The following is an 18,798-nucleotide window of genomic DNA, read 5'->3' on the forward strand; positions in this document are numbered from 1 at the left end:
CTCGCCTGTTATTTTTATTCCTCCTTTTTTTTTGAAATTCTCCTATGATTTAATTTCCTGGGATCGTCTCTCTTTTCTTCACTCCTTTTTTCTTTTTCCTTCATAATTTTTGTTGCCTTTTTCCTTTGCGCGCCCATGGAACCGATTTCTCGGAGACCCGAGCTGGCCTCGCCGGATGAGATGGCAACCCGCGCACAAGCCCCAGCCGATCAATCGCTGCTGCGATCAACGCCAGCCGACGAGATGCACGACTTGCTTTGTGTGGGATTTGGCCCGGCATCTCTGGCCATCGGCATTGCGCTGCATGATGCCATGGATCCCGCACTGGGCCGCGGTGCATCCGGGCCCAGCTGGACACCCAAGGTATGCTTCCTCGAGCGCCAGAAGCAGTTTGCCTGGCACTCGGGGATGCTAGTACCGGGCTCGCGCATGCAAATCTCCTTCATCAAGGACCTGGCCACGCTCCGGGATCCGCGCAGCAGCTTCACCTTCCTCAACTACCTGCACCACAAGGACCGCCTGATCCACTTCACCAACCTGGGCACCTTCCTTCCGGCCCGAATGGAGTTTGAGGATTATATGCGGTGGTGTGCTCAACGCTTTGAGAATGTGGTGGGATACGGCGAGGAGGTAGTGGAGGTGGTTCCTGGTCAGACGGATGCCCGTGGGGAGGTCGACTACTTTACCGTGCACTCGCGCAATGTTGCGACGGGCCAGACCTCGGCCCGGAGAGCGCGCAAGGTGGTCCTAGCCATTGGTGGTCGGGCCAAGATGCCCCCGGGTTCCCGCAAGACCCGCGCATCATTCACTCGTCCAAGTACTGCACCACGCTGCCGGCCATGCTGAAGAACGAGTCCGAGGCCTACAACATTGCCGTTGTGGGTAGCGGCCAGAGCGCCGCGGAAATCTTCAACGACCTGCACCGACGGTATCCCAATTCGCGAACAACACTGATTCTCCGTGATTCGGCCCTACGGCCCAGCGACGATTCCCCATTGTACGTATCTTTCAAGCGAAGAGGAAAACAAAGTGCATTACAACTAACCTAGGTCATCTCATTAGTGTGAACGAAATCTTCAACCCAGAACGCGTCGACAGCTTCTTCCACCTGTCCCCCGAAGAGCGAAAGCAACGCATTGTGACAGACAAGGCAACCAACTACAGTGTGGTGCGGCTGGAACTCATTGAACAAATCTACCACGACATGTACCTGCAGCGGGTGCAGAACCCCGACGAAACACAGTGGCAGCACCGCATCCTGCCAGAACGCAAAGTGGCCCGCGTCGAGCACCACCAGCCGTCGAGCCGCATGCGCGTCCACGTCAAGTCAGTCCAAGATGAGACCGAGGGCAACGAGGTGCTGGAGGTCGACGCGATGATGGTGGCCACGGGGTACCACCGCGATGCGCACGAGGCAATGCTAGACCAGGTACGTGCACTGCGACCGGCGGGTCAGGCAGCTTGGAGCCCCGGCCGAGATTACCGCGTCACGCTGGACCCCAGGAAGGTCAGCGCACAAGCAGGCATCTGGCTGCAGGGTTGCAACGAGCAGACCCACGGGCTGAGTGACAGCCTGCTGTCGGTACTTTCGGTGCGGGGCGGCGAGATTGTCAACTCGATGTTTGGCGATCAGCTCTCGGTGCAGGACACCCGGTTGCGCGCCATGCTGTGAAGGTTCGGCGGTCAAGATTCCTTGAGATTTGGGTACACGTCAAATCAAATTCCAAAGAAAAGAAAATCAACGGAGGCTGTGGATGGATTCCCTGTGAAACACAACCTTAGAGAGTGTTCGTTTAGATGGTCTATTTGGGACTAAGCTAATGTCGGTTCTCCAACGGAACTGGAGACTTTTCCTTTCTTGTCTCCTCCACATTTCATCATGGCTTCTGCTACATACATGTAATGAGCAATATCGATGTGTCACTACGATCAGCCCTCGGGGTCTCCAGACAGAGTAAAGTCTGCTGAAGACCGTGGCGTGGCAATCGAATGGATCTCAACACGCAGAGACCGTGTCGAGCCCCATGCGGTCTTTTTCTTTCTTCTTTTCGTGTCAAGTGGACCCGAAACGCATCGGAAACCGCGCAAAATACGCTTCTGTTCTCTTCTCTTCTTCTTTTTTTTTCCCTTTCCAACCCAGACCAGTAAACCCCCGTAAGCGATGCTGATCGTGCCGATCGTACACCGTAAAACACTGAGTACCAGTGTAATTTGGCTCTTGGCAAGAAAGAAAAGAAAAGGAAAAAAAAAGCCACTGTGCGGAAACCCTGGCCAAGATGCACCAAGGCCAAGAGTGGGTCCATCTCCATGCATGGTGCCATCAGATAACGCGAAAAAAATTTTATCTGATCAGAAACACGCGGCCGAAGTCGGGTGCGAAATGACACCGATGGACCCTCTTTCTCGTGACACATATCCTTGGTTTTTGGAGTACATACAGTATCTTCTTTGTATGTTATGTACGTCTGACCGGTCCCATCGGGATGTGTGGGAATGGTAGTAGCCCCCCCCCCGAGAGCTCCGGTTGTCAATCACTTGCCTACTCGGTCTCTCGCTAAAGGAACGGAGCCCACCCCTCTCTCTCTCCCCTGGCAGCTGGAACTTGCACCGCCTCTAATGCGATTCATGTTTTAATTTGCTCTTTTGGTTTTGCGGGTCCCGTCAGCCAAGAACGGGATGGGCTTGACCTAGACCGGTGACATCCTGGGATGACAGTTCGGCGACATCGGATGGAACAATTCATCTTGTGGAGAAATGAGCGATGCACAGGGGCTGGCGTTTGGAACAATGCCCGGCTGTCTCAATCCGACTCTCGGAGCTGGCACCGATAACTAGGCTTCATTCCAGAAGTACCCAAGAAACGCCCCAGGGGGATCGCCCGTGCAGTGATCCCCATGCAGTGAGTCGAGGTTAGCTGCAGGCATGTTAGATCGTCGCGGGGTAGTCGAGGTACCGTGTCAGCCTGGTTGCTACAGGCCAGGTAGATTGTCTCGTTAAGCAAGAGAAATGAGGGAAATGAATGATCGAAGATCTAGTAGTCCACTGTACATTTAGATGCAACCCAGTTCAGTCATGCCACGTGCCCGAGAATACGCCGCTGAGTCGCAAGAAACAAAAGACCAGCCACGGTATAAGGATATCAATGCAAGGCGGCAGGAGAATCAAACAAGCAAAAGAACAAGCAAGGCCCCTATACAAGGCTCAAACCATGTGTTCGGGATCTTCGCCCGCAACACTTCGGTAAGCCGGCCCGTCGCCAGAGCGACCGCCCCCAGTACGCATGCGCAGCGGAATCTCGTACATGTCATGATAGTTCACCACTTCGCCCCCGAGCATGGCAGAGCCAGTCTCACGTTTTCCAAAGTACGGGGCCGGATCGCACCAGAAGTCACGACAATTGCTCATCACACCACGAGAGAAGACGTTTCGGGACCGCACGGCACGCGGCCCATCGCGGAGTCCGTCCCGGGCGGTGGCGAAGAAAGTATCGATACCCAGAAGTGATGACCACTGTTGAAGACATCCATGTCTCCGCCGAGGGGCATCTGGGCGCGCAGCGGCTGGGTTGGGTCCCTGCCCGGCAGCCGAAAGACCGGCAGCATCCATCGAAGTTGTCCCCGCGGTCATGGCCGATGCGAAGGCTTGAGTGCTCGGGTATGATCGGTCGATCGAATGGCCGCGCATATTCTCGTACGTCGTCTGGTTGCGGGAAATCTGGACCAGCTGAACCGCGCAAAGCATCGTCACCCAGACTAACTGCAGCGTAATCCAAATGTTAAGGGTCAAGGTGAAAGTGTCGCGAGACACATAGTCACACAGCGTGTCATTGATGATGTTGCACTGAGCATTCTTGAGTGCTGGGAGGTTATTGATATCTAGATGCTCGGTTAGCCGAAGTATCATGAGCCGCAGCAGGGTTGGATATACTTACAGCGGATGGTTAACTGCACAAACAAGATGATGCCAACTTCGAGACACAGAATATAGAGCACAAAGTGGCGGATGTTGTTCGCCCCGACACAGTTGTCAATCCAGGGACAATGGCTAGAGCGGAAAGTTAGAAAGTTCAGCTTCGCGCAGGCATGGAGAGAACATACTGGTCGTGTTTTGCAACACAACGGCCGCAACGCCGGCAGTGCTTGCTCCGGAGTGGCTTCCTTGTCATGCAGGGGATGCAGAAATTCTCTTCATCGAATCTCCACTGCTCGAAAAGCTGGTTGACGACTTCTCTCTGCTGGTTCCGACTGCTGAGTTTCGGAACGTACCCGGGATCTTCAACCATGGCATAGATGTAGAAATACGTCGTCAGGCAAAAGAAGACCGCAAACAAGATGTTGAGGACCGGTGACGAGTTATAGGTCCCTAAGAATGCGTCAGCTTCAGTGTCTATTCTTGGATAGCTCTTACACCGACCTGGCAGCACATTGAAGGCATAACGAACGCCAACCCAGAACAAGGACCCTGCAAACACACCGGCCAAATACGGCTACTCGACGTCAGTCCACAAGTCTCACAACTTTGGAGTTAACACGTACCGTCTTTTGAAGAATTCGATATTCAGATGGCCCACGGTTGGCAAACTGCTGTGCAGTCCACTGCATACCGAACAGCGCCACGAGCACCAATGGAATACCGAAGAAGATGACCGTGTTGCTCAAGATCCAGATAGCAAGCAGAACTGTCAGGAAAGGCCAGAGGAAGAAGAACTTGGCCATGACACTCTTGTTGCGCACGTATGCCGACAGACCGTAGGACATGACCTTCTGGCTACCGTCTGGTTCATACCCACGCTCATTGAGCGCGCGATACCAAATCCGTAGCGTGTTCATTTCCTGCGCCACCATCGTCGGGGACTTGCCGTCCCTCGTCTTTGTAAACCGGTCCGCGCCATACTCGAGCAATTTCAAGACACATGGCAATGACCCCTTGACAAGCGCCCAATGAAGCGGCGACAACCCACCTTCGTCCACCGCATTTGCATTGGCACCCCAGCGCAGAAACAGGTCCACACAGACCGGATATCCCTTATAGGCTGCCCACATCAGACCCGTGTGGCCTTGCTGGTCAACCGTATCCACCGGGATCTCCTGGTGCAGCAGTAGGGTGAGAAGGAATGCATTGCCATCGATCGTCGCGAGGTGGAGGATGTTGTATCCTTGCACATCGGTCAGGAGCGGATCCGCACCGCGCTGGAGTAGGAGATGGACGATATAGTAGTGGCACCGTTGAGCAGCCCACATCGCCGGCGTGGCTACCGACTCTCCTCCCTTGGCGTTTACGTCGGCTCCCGAGTCCACGAGAAACCTGCACATAGCATATTGATTGTTGATCGCGGCCCACTGTCAAAAAAAGACACCATATGGTCAGTAAAAACAAACACGACATCAACCAATCATTATAGGGAGACGAACATGCAACGGAGTAATCCCTTCCTCATCCCGATGGTTCGCGGTGAATTTCTTGGCTGTGAACAGGCTCTGCATCGCACCAATCTCCCCCATACGAGCCAGCTGCATGATATCTTCCGCCAGGGGAACTGAGCCCTTTGTTCCATCGGGTCGCAAGCCTTTCATCTCAACTTCGGTATTCGGTGCGGGCGTGTCTTTGCCGTTCGAGAGAGAATTCGAACCTGAATTCTGGCCAGGACTATTGCCCTGGGTTTCCGTAGAAGGTTTGGAGGACATGGTGTATAGTTTGTTTGTAGTAACGAGTGACGGGCGTGCAAGGGGAGGGACTCGATTTTTGAAACTGTTGGGACACGGTGAACTAAGGGGACATCGCGAATACAGTTACAAGCGTGTCCAGAGTTCTTGGTAGCCACCTGAATACCAAGCAAAAGAATGGGAAAAGGAAAGTAGAGTGTTCGGGAGGGAGTTGGGGGACAGGGTCGATGCCGAAAGGGTGGACTTTTCTCTGAGCCGGGGAAAACTGGCCGCGACGCTAACAAAGTCCACCAGACGCTTGCGCTTCAACTGTGAAGTGTACACTCCACGGAACAGAACCTCAGGAGAATCTATTCAGAGTCCTCTTGATCAAATGATGATCTCTCTATTATTTTTTGACTTCGTTTTTCTTCGCTTTTTTTATTTTTTTTTTTTCTCTCGCCAACCTTGGGACACACTGGAAGGGATTACTCAGCCATTCATAGGCAGCTGCATTTTGGCCCTGCCGATCTTCTGCAGACCTTACTCTCTATAGTACACACAAAAACACCCAAAATATACTCAGTCAATGGCTCTGGTTTTCTGGCGCAGAATCAGCCCTGGACTGGAGCTTGGCTTCGTCCGCCAGCATCTGCACATCCACCCGCAACTCGAAATTCGCCAAAAAGCAGAAGCTGATCTCTAGCTTCGACAGCTCCAGCTCACTAACCCCACCGACCTTCGCGATGCGACTATGTGGATAGCTGATGTCTTCCAAGGCCTTTGTCGCAACGAGAAGACCCGAAAGGACAAGCCGGTGCATATTCTTGGGCGTCACATGGAGGACCTTTTCAACCAGCACCATCTTGGTTATATAGAGACTTGTAGCCAGAAACACGCCCGTAGACATAGGACAGTATCGGTGAAGGCGCTGCAGATAATCCTTTAACGGGATGGGTGGCACTTTCTTCGAGAGGAACTTGCGCGACAAGAGTGCGAGCTGGAACGCATCTTCTCTTGTCTGGCCCGAGTCATCGGGGTCCCGGCAATGCAGGCCCACAGGGTTGATTGAGAGCCCTCCTTCTGGCTGGACCTCGCTTCCCACTGGGGTAGAGCTATGCGAACTGGATTCGTCGAGGTTTGCGAACTGCGCATTCAAGTTCTCCACGTTGCTGCATAGCATCTGCAGGGCGATTTCCGGGGTTATGTCAAAGACCTCCGCGGCCTCCTTGAATAGCGAAGAGACCCCCGTCTGGTCTGTTTCACGGTCGGGAGATCCCAACTTCAGCGGGGCGTGCGGTGACCTCGCACCCGGCAAGCTGCCTTCAATCTGTGTCATGACAGCGACCATGCTGTGGCTCATTGCAACGCACAGGAAGGCGCCGGATCGGCAGTTGAGATCGGAAGAGTACACCTGGACCTACAGGTAGACAGCCGCTCCCCAACTGAACATGTCATCTTATGACCAGAGCTCCGATGCTGGGAGGCGAGACTTTCCAAGCGATCGCAGGGAGACGAATGAGAAGGATTTCGAGGGAATTAAAACGACGCGCACTTCAAGTCAAGCTGAAGACGAGATGAAAGGATTTTTCAACAAAGATGCGATCGATGGATTCGTGCAACGGTCCCTGACGGCCTGAAACTGTCAACGTCGCATGCCCAACAAGCCACGGCAAAAGACAAGCCCAAGACGCAAGACTCACCTCGAAAGTCATCAGCACTCGAGCAAAAACACGATTCCCCAAGGAACCTCTTCGTCAACAATCAGAAACCCAACAAGCTACGCAGCACTGAAGAACAAAAGACCCAGGGGCGCGAAAGATAAGGCGAGAGGGTCCACTTGGGTTTGTCAGTGCCGTCCCCACTCTTTTCCCTTCTTCACTGGCGATATCTTTACAAAGATTCTAAGAGACATCCAGGGATATTCGAAGATCCAAGAAAACATGATATTGGAAAGATGCAAAGCAAGTCTATATCCCTAGAACCATCCTGTCTGACGCCAAAAACGGAGAAAATATAGACCTCTATCCGTGGGTATATTGTACACGCCATCAGAGCCACCGACCAGAGTACCGCTGGTCATCATACACAACCCGCTCCCTCCTTTCTGTCGGGCGTACTCGTCGATAATATCGAACAGATACAGGTGTAGGTGGCTGGATGGTATAAATCTCGATTGGGCGAGCGGTCTGAGCAGGTCGAGACCGTGCATCACCGAGAACCCGATCAGCCGAGGACGACAGCTGGCGATTCCCATCCTGGATAACACGAGGCCGTCTTTCCTGGAACCTGATGTTGCTGGGTCTAAAGGGTCGCGGGGTTGCGGTTTGAGATGGTCGAGCCGCTTCCCCTTGTGGCTGACGCATGATGACGCGGGGGCTAGGGGCATCTCTTGATGATGAACGGCTTCTATGTGCTGGTCCTGGAAGGTGTGAGGGTCTTTGTGTCTCTCGTCTCCTCGTTGGCGAGACTCTCGGCGTGGTTCTTGCACGGTCCTGGCTTCCTGACCGGGTAGCATATCGGGATGCATTTCTTCTCTCGAGGTCATGTTCTCGATCTTGAGGATTGGGGTTGGGGACTAGCACTCGGCGTATCGGCGAGATCCGTCGTCCCGGCCGGGGAGGTTCCCGCTCAATAACCGGTGACCGTTCTCGAGGAGGTCGAGACGGACGCGCCAATGGCTCTTGAAACCGGACCCGGTATCGCCCACGCGATTCAGACGAAGAATCCATCGTTCGGGTCAAACGAGCCCGAGTCCTACCAACAGACCGTCGAGAAGATCGATCTGCTGGCCGGGGGTTCTCTAGGAAATCGACCACAAATGGCCGAGGCGATCGTTCACGGGACGGGCTTTGGGCCCTTTTGCACTGGGGGGCTGTTCTCTTCCTTTTGAGAAAGTCCAAGTGAAGCAACGAGGATAACCAAGCTCGAGGCCGAGACAATTCCTTTCTCATTGTTTTCACCTCGTGGGCCCTTGTGTTGCGGATCCGCTGGTCGGATGCTCTGGTATAGATTGGTATAGTATCCGATAATTCTAGATCTCTCGTCCCAAAGAACTGGGAGCGGAAGAACTCGTAGTCGGTAGTAGGTGTATGCCGTGCTCTTGGACGACTGCGGGAGAGATACTCTGGGAGTCGATGATGTTTGCGGGTTTTTCGAGTAGATTTGTTAACAGAGTGATTGAAGTACATTCTTTGCCTTGCACGCTCTTGCGCTCGTGGGTGGGTATCGATCTCGGATGGTGTCCCAGCCAACATAGCAGATCAGACGCTGATTTATAGGACACACTCGACATGGACAACGCCTCTATGGACAAAGAGACACTCGGACAAGGGATTCGAGAAAACAAAGTCATGATTCAAAGATGAAACTCGGGATGGCGTGTTTTGCAGTTCTTGCAAAGGACATATAAAGACAATGTCATGAAGGCCAGGCATGTGGAAACTGTCATAGGCACAAAGCAGCTGATTCCTCAAGAGAGAACGGGCATTGTTCCAGGGACAAAGCCAACCGGATGATTGTGTCCATATTCATCACAAAGAACCATCGAGGCGACGAGGCATTAAATATGCAAGCCATCTTGTACCCAAAGCAGGCAACAACCTCGTCAGAAAAGAGAAGAAGAGAAAAGAAACAAAAGAGGCATCGTTCTAAAACTTGCGATGGAGTTTTGGAGGGTGTGGCTGATACTCGGTCATCGGGGCGCAGTCCGAGTCAGCAGGAGGCGAGCAGGTGACGCCTTCATTTTCTGGCATTTTTGGCCTTGATGCACTTGAATCTTCGCTCTTCACTCCCTTGCAACCTGAAATTCATCGAGTTTCGATGAGGGAATTCTCCGAGTGCCGCCTTGACATCTCATGAGTGAGGCTCTCGCATCGCCTAAGGCCCCGCACCTGGACCTCTGACTGGCTGAAACTGCGCATGGCTGAACCCCCCTCTATGACACGCGAAGCGCAGAGCGACTGCAAAGTGACTGCGGCAGTTCGATCGCTGGGAGGATTGTGGTTCACCAGCCACAGCATTCGGCGAATCAACAGCCCTGTGGGGTGTTGGTGGTTTGAGCTTGCTGCAGATCCAGTGGAATGACAGGCTGAGGATTTACGATAGCTTTCTCCAAGATTTACGATGCCAACCCCCCCCCCCCCCCCCCCCGGATCTCCCGAGTTAATGGTCCAACTGTACAAGATAAACCAGGCTGCACTTGCTAGGCTGCAAGGACTCTAGGCCCATCGCTCGAGGAATGTGTCCTGCGTCTTGTCTCGTTGGTGGAGTACATCCAAGTTGAGCCTCTGGACCCCTCGCTGAAGGCTCGCCAACTCTGCCTCGAGGCCCAAGAGCGCGTTTTCCTGGTCAGGGTCTGGTAATGACGTTTCAAAGTGGGAGTTGGCATGTAATGAAGATGTCAGAAGCTGGGATGCGTTGTCCAACGGAGCCAGATGAGCCACCAAGGGAACGTCCACCCCGACCTTGAGATGCTGGAGCGTCTCGGACATGTGAATTCGCTTCTCGTGGAGCCCTCGGGCACCGCCATCCTCTACCTGTGGGCGTAGAGCTGATTCAGGCGACACCCCAATGCGCCGTAGAAGATTCTCCAGTGCCGGCTGCTCGATCGCCGGAGTGGCGGGGTTGCGGGTATTGGCAAACAAGACTCCCGGTTGTATCGATCGTCGTCTCAAGGACTCCCGCCGGGAAGATTGCTGGGGAGCCATCTGGCTGCCTGCTTGCGATTGATAGAGCGTGGCTAATTGCTCGAGCAGTTCACACGAGGATTCCCGGTCCTCTAGCCTTTTCTTGAGTGCTTGTTTCGACAAAGTCATTTCAATCAAGATATCGAGAACCTGTTCGAGCTTCTGTTGAGATACTTCCCGTAGCTGAGCGTGCTCGTTTTGGATTTCGCGTAGAATTGGCTCGTTGAACTGCTGTTTGGTGGACATTTCGGCGAGAATCTCGATTTCTGTGTAGAGAGACTCAAGTTCGTCCTCGAGTGCTGTGATCGTCTCATCTTCAACGGTCGCGTCCGGATGGGGCTCTGACTTGCTCTGAATGGCTTCCAAATATAATCGGTCGAGGCGGTAATGGATTTCTTCCGCAACGTAGTCCGCGAGCATCGCCGCCAGATGGCCGGTTTGCTTGGCCGTCGATGCACCATTGCCATGAGACTTGATGCCAGATATGAGTGCTTCTAGACCCACCAGTGTCTTGTCATCCTGCTTGAGCCGGGTGGACAGGGACGCTAGAATTCTCTTGCTCTCCGCACCCGTCTGGTCCGATGCGTTCCTGAAGCTGGCCTCAAGCTCATCAGAAAGCCCATTTGCCTGCAATAATTCAGTCACATATTCCCTCATCTGAGAACACAAGTGATATCCGTACCGCGACTGTAGTGCTTTGTCTCCCCGCTTCGTGCTTCTTGCGCAGTCGGGCAATGTCCCGAGTTCGATCTTGGTCCAAACTGTTTTCCTGGCCCAATTGCTTCTGAAGTATCTCGCATTGTAGCTCTAGCGTCTCGGCCTGTTTCTGTATTGTAGCTGTCGATGCTTCGAGGGATTCAATCGCAGTTCGGAGGTCGTCTTCCAGGAGAGGTCGGGTCGCATCCAGGTCTAGGTTATGGATCACGGATTGAAGGGCACCGGAGCTTTCTAACTTGGTGTATCTGGTAGATAATGTTAGCGGCAGATCCTTTCATATCAATCCAATGCTGGGAGACATGCAAGTTCAGCTCTTCTCGTGACAGCAAAGTGTCCGGGCGAAGATGTTTCGATACCCATTCCACGTGCGCGGCCTCTGTGAGAGCGGATTCGATCGCATCCCGTTTGATCAAGAGATTGCGATCCTTGAAAGCGGAGATCACTTCGTCGACTACCTCTGAGGAGTCCATCCCGGTCTGGCGGGTTTTGGGTGGTGCGGAAGCCAAATAGTCGGAGAGGCGGAGCCCCGGGGACGACTTGCCTAGTTCCACTTGGATTCGCACCAAAACTTGCATTTGCATGGGACCGATATCCATGGATACTTCAAGCAATAAAATGCACAAGTAAACAGATATCCAATTTAACCTAACTCTCTAGCTTAGAGCTGAAATTGATGAGCTAGTACTGCGGGAGAAGCACAGAAAATAGTATTAATGAAAGATGGCATTCGCTATATATTGAAGTATGGGTATTAAGAGATATATTCCCAGCGAAGCCATGCAATTCCTGCTAGGCCAGGTTGGTCGATGCCATGTGCACGGGGGGATAATAGTAGCTGGTGACCGCGATAATCACATAGACCATCACACACAGCGCTCCCTCGAGCCAGTTGGACTTGCCATCCCGCAGGAAATTGCCCACGACCAAGATCGACAGTACCAAGAGCACGATCATGAAGATCTCAAAATTCAGGCTCATCCCCTTGCCCATACCCCATCCCACAAGGACGGCGAGGGGAGCGTTCAACAGTGTTGTCTGAATCGAGGGACCCAAACAATGGAAAAGAGCAAAGTTGATCTGGTTGTCCCAGGCTTCGTCGACGGCCGTCAGGTGCTCGGCGGCCTTCTCGACCAGAGGGACCAAAATCAACCCCATAAAGTTGTCGGAAATGCCCAGTTCCACGATGTGTTCGATCTCTTGGACCAGAAACACTGCTGACATGCAGACACAAGTCAGAGAGACCGCAATTATCACCAGACATTCGGTCATTGTGAGTTTCGCCCTCCTCATCTCCTCATCTCGATCTTCATCCTGCGCTTCATCCTTCTCCAGTACCTCGTCGTAAATCGAATTATGGCTGTGCAGGTTGAAAACAAGGTAGCTAGAACGAGGTCAGCAATCTCGATCAATGTTCAACCGGGAAGATACTTACGCGACGAAGGCGATCAGGAGGATTACTGAAGTGGCACGGCTGATCATCAAGACATCCTGCGACAGCTTCTCCAGGGTATAGTGCTGGTTGGTATTGTTTCTCCAAGCTGAAAAGAAAGCGGTAGGGATCAAAAGGCCAAAGCCTGCCACCAGGAGGAGTCCTGTGCCCACTTCGCTAACTGCCTCGTGGAACACCTGCTCCTCACGCCGAAGGCCTCCGACGAAAAAGCACATGCCCAAGCACAGGAGCAGGTTAGCCAGGACGGAGCCAAGGATGGCAGCCTGAATGACCGGGATCAGGTCAACTCCACGCTCGCCGTCGTTGTGAAGGAGGACCATAAACAGCACGATTTCCACTACCGAGCTGAGAGTTGTCTCCAAGAGAACCCCTAGCATCTTGGGCAACTTTTTGGCCAGCTCCCCACCTGCAAAGCCAAGAAGGTTGGCTGATGGCACCATCGCGATGTAGTTGAGAATGAAGATCCAGACATGGAGGTCTGGCCGGGCAAAGTGCATGACGATAGCAGCTGGGACAAAGGGCCAGAGGACATTGACGATCATCGATAGAGTGCAGACGCTCCTAAAACACACTACCAGCAGATGGAGCGGATGGATACCAGACCGTCCACTTTCTCCTGCAGTGTCCACACGGAAAAGCCCATGAAGGCGAGTGGGGGTTCTCTCATGAGTGGGCAAGAGAGAGGTGGATTTCTCTGGTGCTTGCATCTCTGCAGATGGCCTCGATTCGTGGCCATGTGGGCGAGAGTCCGCATTCTGAGATGCAGCGGATCTGATTGAACCCATGAGATGCAAAAAGGGGACCGAGGTCAACAAATGACAAAAAAGAAAAAGGCGCAAACTCCCAAGCCCAACCAATGTTCAGGAAAGAAAAGAGGAAAGAGAAAAACAAAAACAGAAAAAACAAAAGCAAGCTTCAATGGGGCATGGGAAAAGAAAAATAAAGAAAGGAAGAAAAAGCAAATCGAGGCTGGGGTGCGCGAAAGTCTATACACAAAAGGAGGCACTAGAAAAACCGTGGGATGCGCTGGCCGCCCCCAAGCGGCCAATCAGTCTGACGGGGCATCCAGGAGGACTTGGCGTATCCCAGCCACGATGTCGATGCGATGGCTTGCAGGACTATCGGCCCGCGTCTCCTTTTTCACACCAACTCGACCATGATGACTACCCAGTCCGTATGGCTCCCAAGGAGCAGGGGCAGCGATTCAACATCCCATCCGATGATTGTACCCGTCAAAGCCCAGGAATGAAACACTCTGGGCGGTGGAGCAATGCTCATTTAGATGATGCACAGCCACGGGCTTGGCTTTGCAGGATTTCGAAGCTCACTCGGGGTGGGTCTGAGTCAATCATCGAGAAATGATGTTGGGCCTTGAAGGAAAAGATCGACTGGAGAGGAGCTTGCATATACACTGGAATCATCATGGCTCACGACTCGCGTGCCTGAGAGCCGAGGCCAGACGCGACAGGAAAGGAGCTGTGAGTGAGCAATGCAATTCAATCGCCTCTGGGGGGGTTGATTGTCGAATATTCTGTGATCGACAGTCCCGAGGTGATGTCAAGCAGATTGACATGGTAAGATCAGAAGGAAACGAAGAGAGGATGTGATTTCCTATGGAAAAGAATGTGACGGTGATGCCTGGGTCCACCCCGAACGGCTATCGTCGGGCGGGGCGATCAGTCAGAATGGCGAAATCTTCCTTGCAACTTGCGCTTGATTTTCTTCAATTTTCCTTCAATTCTGCTGTCTGTCTTGATCTCGGCATCCATGGCTTCCATCACCAGTCCTGCCATCCCTCCGGTGGCGCTGGATACCATCACCCAGCACATCGGCAATACGCCTCTGGTCCGACTGAATCGGCTGCCTCGCAGCCTGGGAATCGATGCCACTGTCTACGCCAAATTGGAGTATTTCAATGCTGGTGGCAGTGTCAAGGATCGCATCGCCTTGCGCATGATCGAGGAGGCCGAGCGGTCCGGCCGCATCAAGCCGGGGGACACGCTGATTGAGCCCACGAGCGGCAACACGTGAGTTTTCTTCTGTTATTGTATAGAGAGGGTCCATGATGGGTGCTAATTAATCTCATTTAGTGGTATTGGGCTGGCACTGGTTGGTGCGGTCAAAGGTGAGTTATATCCCATGGATCTATAGATCGAGATTGTCTTGGGATTTGTGCTCATACTTCTTTCGCCCTACTCAGGCTACAAGACTATCATCACACTTCCCGAGAAAATGTCGGCAGAGAAGGTGTCTGTCCTGCGTGCTTTAAATGCGACTATCATCCGAACCCCCAACGAAGCCGCCTACGATTCCCCCGAATCCCACATCGGCGTAGCCAAGCGCCTCCAGAAGGAATTGCCCAATGCGCACATCTTGGACCAGTACGGCAACGACAACAACCCATTGGCCCATGAGTTCGGTACCGCCGAAGAGATTTGGGTCCAGACTAAAGGTCAAATCAAGGCTGTCGTGGCCGGTGCAGGTACCGGCGGCACGATCACCGGTCTCGCTCGTGGCCTCAAGAAACACAATCCTAATGTCAATGTTATTGCAGCCGACCCCTTCGGCTCCATTCTAGCTCAGCCTGCCTCCCTCAACGAGGCGCATGTCAATGAGCCCTACAAGGTAGAAGGCATTGGCTACGACTTCATTCCCGAGGTGCTCGACCAGAAGGTCGTGAACCAGTGGTACAAGACGGGAGACAAAGAGTCTTTCCAGTACTCACGCCGTTTGATTGCCGAGGAGGGTCTGCTGGTCGGTGGTAGTAGTGGCAGCGCCATCGCGGCTCTGGTAAAGGCCAACCAGGAGCACAAATTCACCAAGGGCGATGTGGTAGTGGTGATTCTTCCCGACAGTATCAGAAGCTATCTTACCAAGTTTGCCGATGATGACTGGCTGGCAGCCAACGATCTGCTCCCGTCGCTCCCCACCGAGGCCCAGCCGCAGCCGCAGAAACCACAGGAGGATCCCTTGCTGGCGCAAAGGTGAACGCCCTTCGATTGAAGCCGATCACCACCGTGGCGGCGAACTTCCCGTGCGATGCTGCCATCGAAATTATGCGCGAGAAGGGATTTGATCAGCTTCCAGTCCTGGCGCCTTCTGGCAGGAGGCTCGTGGGCCTCGTCACGCTGGGTAATGTCCTCAGCCGGCTGACTCATGGGCGTGTTACTGGGAAGAGCCCAGTCTCCGAGGTCATGTTTGACTTCTCCAAGATCCCCGAAGTCGTAACGGACCCCCGTGACATGGGGATCACCAGTGCCCAGCCTCTCGACCCGTCTCAGACAAGAGATACCCTGCGGGCCCCGGCCAAGGGTCGCCGCTTCATCGAGATCACCATGGACACTCCTCTCAGCGTGTTGAACCGCTTCTTTGAGTGGAACAGCGCCGCAGTTGTGACTGAGAAAGATGAGGCTGGAGTGATAAAGCCGGTGGCAATTGCCACCAAGGTCGATCTGCTTACTTGGATGCTGCATCACGGCAAGAAGAGCTCGTAAGCGGTGCAGGCATGTTTGGCATGTCTTCTTGGAGGCGCAGATAGCCCCGGGAATGGGTTGTCAACACATGGCTTTTGCATTCTTTGATCTTTGTTGGACGGGCGCAAATTCGGGGGATCTTGGTTTCAACACTCAATCCGAAATCGGAGATAGATCTAGCTATGTGGATGAGAGAGCTTGTAGCATTTATACATACCCTAATATTACCTCCATACAAAGCATTCGGTATGGGAACACCCGAGATCGAATTGCGTGAAGCTTTTGTAAGACGATGACGTCGGTCTGGATCACCTGGAAGTTAACCACGTCCAGCTGATCTTGGATGTTCGCCCATGCAAATATCCCAATCGCTCTAATATGACGGGACTCTTCACGTATCGAAACTTTGACTTGCGGGATACTCCAGCGTTGGATGGACGAGTGGCGGTGGTGACAGTATGTGTGTTCGTCGTGTCGTGCCGTCAGGCTGCTAACCCCAGCTTGCCATTGATTTCAGGGTGGTCAAGCAGGTATCGGTCAAGGCAAGCTCAGCTCTCCTTTTCTATATTCTCCCTCTCGATTCCTGTTTCTTCACATCTTATAAGTACATCGATCGGATATCTAACCAGGCCATTGCATCAAATGTAGAGATCACGGCGCAACTCCTGCTCCATGGTATAGCAAAAATCTTCATTGTCGCCCGCAGCGCAGACAAATTCCAGATTGCCCGAGAAGAATGGAGGCAGCGTGAAGGCATTTCACTCGGCGAAAACGATGCCCGAGTCGAGTTTGTCAAGTGTGATCTGGGAAATATCAGCGACGTGAAGGCTGCAGCCGAGAAGATCAAGCACAAGACGGATCAAGTTCACATCCTGATCTGTAACGCCGGTTGGTTTTCTTTTTCTTGGAGGTCTATCATCCGAATCCTGGGAGTATTCACACTGTCGAGATGCAGGACTCGGGGTTCCGAAAGAATACAAGCGCTCGCCGCAGAACATCGAATGGGTCTTTGCGACCAACTGTGTGGGACACCAAGTGCTTGTCACACTTCTGTTGCCTCTTCTGAAAAAGGCACTGCTGACGAGCAGCAATGGCGATGTCCGCGTCGTCGTAACCAGCTCGTCGTTGCATCTCGTATGTCGACGACTGGACCTGGACCAACTGATATCGCCATCTCGCATCAAGTGGCCCGCCCTGTATGATGGCGTCTGGCGGTACGGTCGATCGAAATTGGGCAATATCCTGTTTGTGAAGGAGCTGAGCCGTCGGCTCCTGCAAGATCGGGATCCGGCCACCAAGCATATCTATGTCAATGCTTTCTTCCCAGGGAATGTGGTCACCGACCAGTGGCTGGGCTGGAGTGCCTATGTTGGCCGATTAGTTGGCTCGCTCGTCAGGCTGGCTGGCACTTATTGGGGTCAGAGCCTAGAGGATGGTGCTGCGACGGCTTTGTTTCTCGCTACAAGTGACGAGGTGCGCGACAAGAACCACCGAGGCCAGTATTTTGTTCCCATTGCAACGGCGTGCGAACCGAGTGCGATGGGCCAGGATCTGAAGCTGGCCCGGGACTTATGGGTAAATACACATTCGAATCATGCTAGATGGTTGGCTGATCTGAGGTTGCAGGACTGGATTGATGCCCAGGCGACTGAGACTTTGGGGGTGGGTTGGCAGTAGACAGAATACATGTACACGTCAAATTGATTTATGCATGCAGTCACCACTATTTACGAGATAGAGCACGGATTCATAGACACATGCCCACCCACTCTTCCCACCGGCGCACCCCCGATCCGAATTCCTCTTGTTGATCCCCTTTGACGGCACCGCCAGCGACGTCAACCTTGATGCCGACTTCTTCCTCGAGAAGCTTGAAGCTGAATTGCCCCTGTGCATCATCATTCCCCAGAACCTCATCTTCTTCCTCCGCTCCAGTATCCGCACTGGCGTCCAAGAGCCCCTTGGTCTTGGACTTGCGGATCCGGTCAATCTCGGCCTCCAACTTCTCTCGCACCGAACCGGGTGGCAGAGCCGTAAACAAATCTTGTTTGTTCGCGGCGACGAGCACGGGGACCTCCGCGGCGGCTATGTCGGAAGATTTACCCTTGCTCAGGGCCCGCTTTTGGAGGATCAACAGCACATCGTGTAGATAGGTAGCGGTGTCCCGTAGTGTCGCTTCATCCACCAGAGCAGCAGTGTCGACCATGAACATCACTCCCCGCAGCTTCGATTTCGCATCCTTCGAATGGGACATGGATTGAAGCTGGGAGATGCCCTGGGAGGCGCGGAGCTTGCCATGGCCGGGAGTGTCCCACAAGCGATACTTGATTGGGTTCCGCGAGGCCTCTTTCAAGGACGGGTCATTGGCAGATCGGAACCGGTTGGAAGCGGTGGGGACGGTCGGCGGTAGAGTGACGGTTGCCAGTGTCGAGGTCTGCGAGGTGTGGGTAAGGTGCGACTTCTTGGATGCGGACGAGGACTTGGCTTCGAGCTACAAAGCTGGGTTAACAAGGAGTCCATGGCATGGAATGGTCGGCACCAGGTCAGCGATACCAAAGTCGTGAAAGCAGTTTTCCCCGCTGTACTGGGACCCAGAAGCAGGAAATTGCTCGAAGGTGGAGATGCTACACTTCGGAAGAAGATGAGGTGCAGAACTACCGGGATACCGAAGGTGATGAGGATGGCGATGGCGATGGCAAGCGGACTACCCCCGAGAAGCAGCGTGGCGATGCCAGTCACCGAATTCCAACCCGCTTGACTCGACATGGTGTTGTATTGGATTCCACGGAGAACGGAGGAAGAGAGAGAAAGATCAGGTCAAGGGAGAG

General features: G+C 53.4%; 12 protein-coding genes across 12 annotated transcripts; 6 read left to right on the top strand and 6 right to left on the bottom strand.

Moving 5' to 3' along the window:
• Positions 1 to 135: 135 nt before the first annotated feature.
• Positions 136 to 1,672, top strand: NUU61_008850 (uncharacterized protein; the record flags this gene model as incomplete). Its single annotated transcript, XM_056659375.1, is given in 3 exon segments — positions 136 to 781; positions 793 to 1,001; positions 1,019 to 1,672. 3 exon segments carry the CDS (start codon positions 136 to 138, stop codon positions 1,670 to 1,672), a joined length of 1,509 nt encoding a protein of 502 aa, XP_056507668.1.
• A 1,529-nt stretch (positions 1,673 to 3,201) lies between these two features.
• NUU61_008851 (ankyrin repeat domain-containing DHHC palmitoyltransferase family protein) lies at positions 3,202 to 5,684 on the bottom strand (the record flags this gene model as incomplete). Its single annotated transcript, XM_056659376.1, has 6 exons — positions 3,202 to 3,875; positions 3,932 to 4,044; positions 4,098 to 4,362; positions 4,408 to 4,486; positions 4,536 to 5,339; positions 5,412 to 5,684. The coding sequence occupies 6 exons, from the start codon at positions 5,682 to 5,684 to the stop codon at positions 3,202 to 3,204; spliced, it is 2,208 nt and encodes a 735-aa protein (XP_056507669.1).
• Positions 5,685 to 6,228: 544 nt separating this feature from the next.
• Positions 6,229 to 6,993, bottom strand: NUU61_008852 (putative cyclin-dependent protein kinase complex component; the record flags this gene model as incomplete). Its single annotated transcript, XM_056659377.1, has 1 exon — positions 6,229 to 6,993. One exon carries the CDS (start codon positions 6,991 to 6,993, stop codon positions 6,229 to 6,231), a length of 765 nt encoding a protein of 254 aa, XP_056507670.1.
• Positions 6,994 to 7,093: 100 nt separating this feature from the next.
• NUU61_008853 (uncharacterized protein) lies at positions 7,094 to 7,282 on the top strand (the record flags this gene model as incomplete). The annotated part of the gene is made up of 1 exon (XM_056659378.1): positions 7,094 to 7,282. One exon carries the CDS (start codon positions 7,094 to 7,096, stop codon positions 7,280 to 7,282), a length of 189 nt encoding a protein of 62 aa, XP_056507671.1.
• Positions 7,283 to 7,693: 411 nt separating this feature from the next.
• NUU61_008854 (putative RNA binding protein) lies at positions 7,694 to 8,008 on the bottom strand (the record flags this gene model as incomplete). The annotated part of the gene is made up of 1 exon (XM_056659379.1): positions 7,694 to 8,008. One exon carries the CDS (start codon positions 8,006 to 8,008, stop codon positions 7,694 to 7,696), a length of 315 nt encoding a protein of 104 aa, XP_056507672.1.
• Positions 8,009 to 8,319: 311 nt separating this feature from the next.
• On the top strand, positions 8,320 to 8,535 carry NUU61_008855 (uncharacterized protein; the record flags this gene model as incomplete). The annotated part of the gene is made up of 1 exon (XM_056659380.1): positions 8,320 to 8,535. One exon carries the CDS (start codon positions 8,320 to 8,322, stop codon positions 8,533 to 8,535), a length of 216 nt encoding a protein of 71 aa, XP_056507673.1.
• Positions 8,536 to 9,862: 1,327 nt separating this feature from the next.
• On the bottom strand, positions 9,863 to 11,622 carry NUU61_008856 (uncharacterized protein; the record flags this gene model as incomplete). Its single annotated transcript, XM_056659381.1, has 3 exons — positions 9,863 to 10,957; positions 11,013 to 11,292; positions 11,372 to 11,622. The coding sequence occupies 3 exons, from the start codon at positions 11,620 to 11,622 to the stop codon at positions 9,863 to 9,865; spliced, it is 1,626 nt and encodes a 541-aa protein (XP_056507674.1).
• A 214-nt stretch (positions 11,623 to 11,836) lies between these two features.
• NUU61_008857 (hydrogen/calcium exchanger domain-containing protein) lies at positions 11,837 to 13,282 on the bottom strand (the record flags this gene model as incomplete). Its single annotated transcript, XM_056659382.1, has 2 exons — positions 11,837 to 12,428; positions 12,480 to 13,282. 2 exons carry the CDS (start codon positions 13,280 to 13,282, stop codon positions 11,837 to 11,839), a joined length of 1,395 nt encoding a protein of 464 aa, XP_056507675.1.
• A 982-nt stretch (positions 13,283 to 14,264) lies between these two features.
• NUU61_008858 (uncharacterized protein) lies at positions 14,265 to 15,485 on the top strand (the record flags this gene model as incomplete). Its single annotated transcript, XM_056659383.1, has 3 exons — positions 14,265 to 14,524; positions 14,588 to 14,622; positions 14,698 to 15,485. 3 exons carry the CDS (start codon positions 14,265 to 14,267, stop codon positions 15,483 to 15,485), a joined length of 1,083 nt encoding a protein of 360 aa, XP_056507676.1.
• Positions 15,486 to 15,553: 68 nt separating this feature from the next.
• Positions 15,554 to 15,991, top strand: NUU61_008859 (cystathionine beta-synthase; the record flags this gene model as incomplete). Its single annotated transcript, XM_056659384.1, has 1 exon — positions 15,554 to 15,991. The coding sequence occupies one exon, from the start codon at positions 15,554 to 15,556 to the stop codon at positions 15,989 to 15,991; it is 438 nt and encodes a 145-aa protein (XP_056507677.1).
• Positions 15,992 to 16,348: 357 nt separating this feature from the next.
• On the top strand, positions 16,349 to 17,647 carry NUU61_008860 (putative short chain dehydrogenase/reductase; the record flags this gene model as incomplete). The annotated part of the gene is made up of 3 exons (XM_056659385.1): positions 16,349 to 16,451; positions 16,619 to 16,858; positions 16,920 to 17,647. 3 exons carry the CDS (start codon positions 16,349 to 16,351, stop codon positions 17,645 to 17,647), a joined length of 1,071 nt encoding a protein of 356 aa, XP_056507678.1.
• Positions 17,648 to 17,717: 70 nt separating this feature from the next.
• On the bottom strand, positions 17,718 to 18,736 carry NUU61_008861 (signal recognition particle receptor subunit beta; the record flags this gene model as incomplete). The annotated part of the gene is made up of 2 exons (XM_056659386.1): positions 17,718 to 18,461; positions 18,524 to 18,736. The coding sequence occupies 2 exons, from the start codon at positions 18,734 to 18,736 to the stop codon at positions 17,718 to 17,720; spliced, it is 957 nt and encodes a 318-aa protein (XP_056507679.1).
• Positions 18,737 to 18,798: the final 62 nt, after the last annotated feature.

Source organism: Penicillium alfredii (assembly GCF_028826965.1).
Source record: "Penicillium alfredii strain IBT 34128 chromosome Unknown utg000011l_segment0_segment0, whole genome shotgun sequence".
Lineage (NCBI taxonomy): Eukaryota > Fungi > Ascomycota > Eurotiomycetes > Eurotiales > Aspergillaceae > Penicillium > Penicillium alfredii.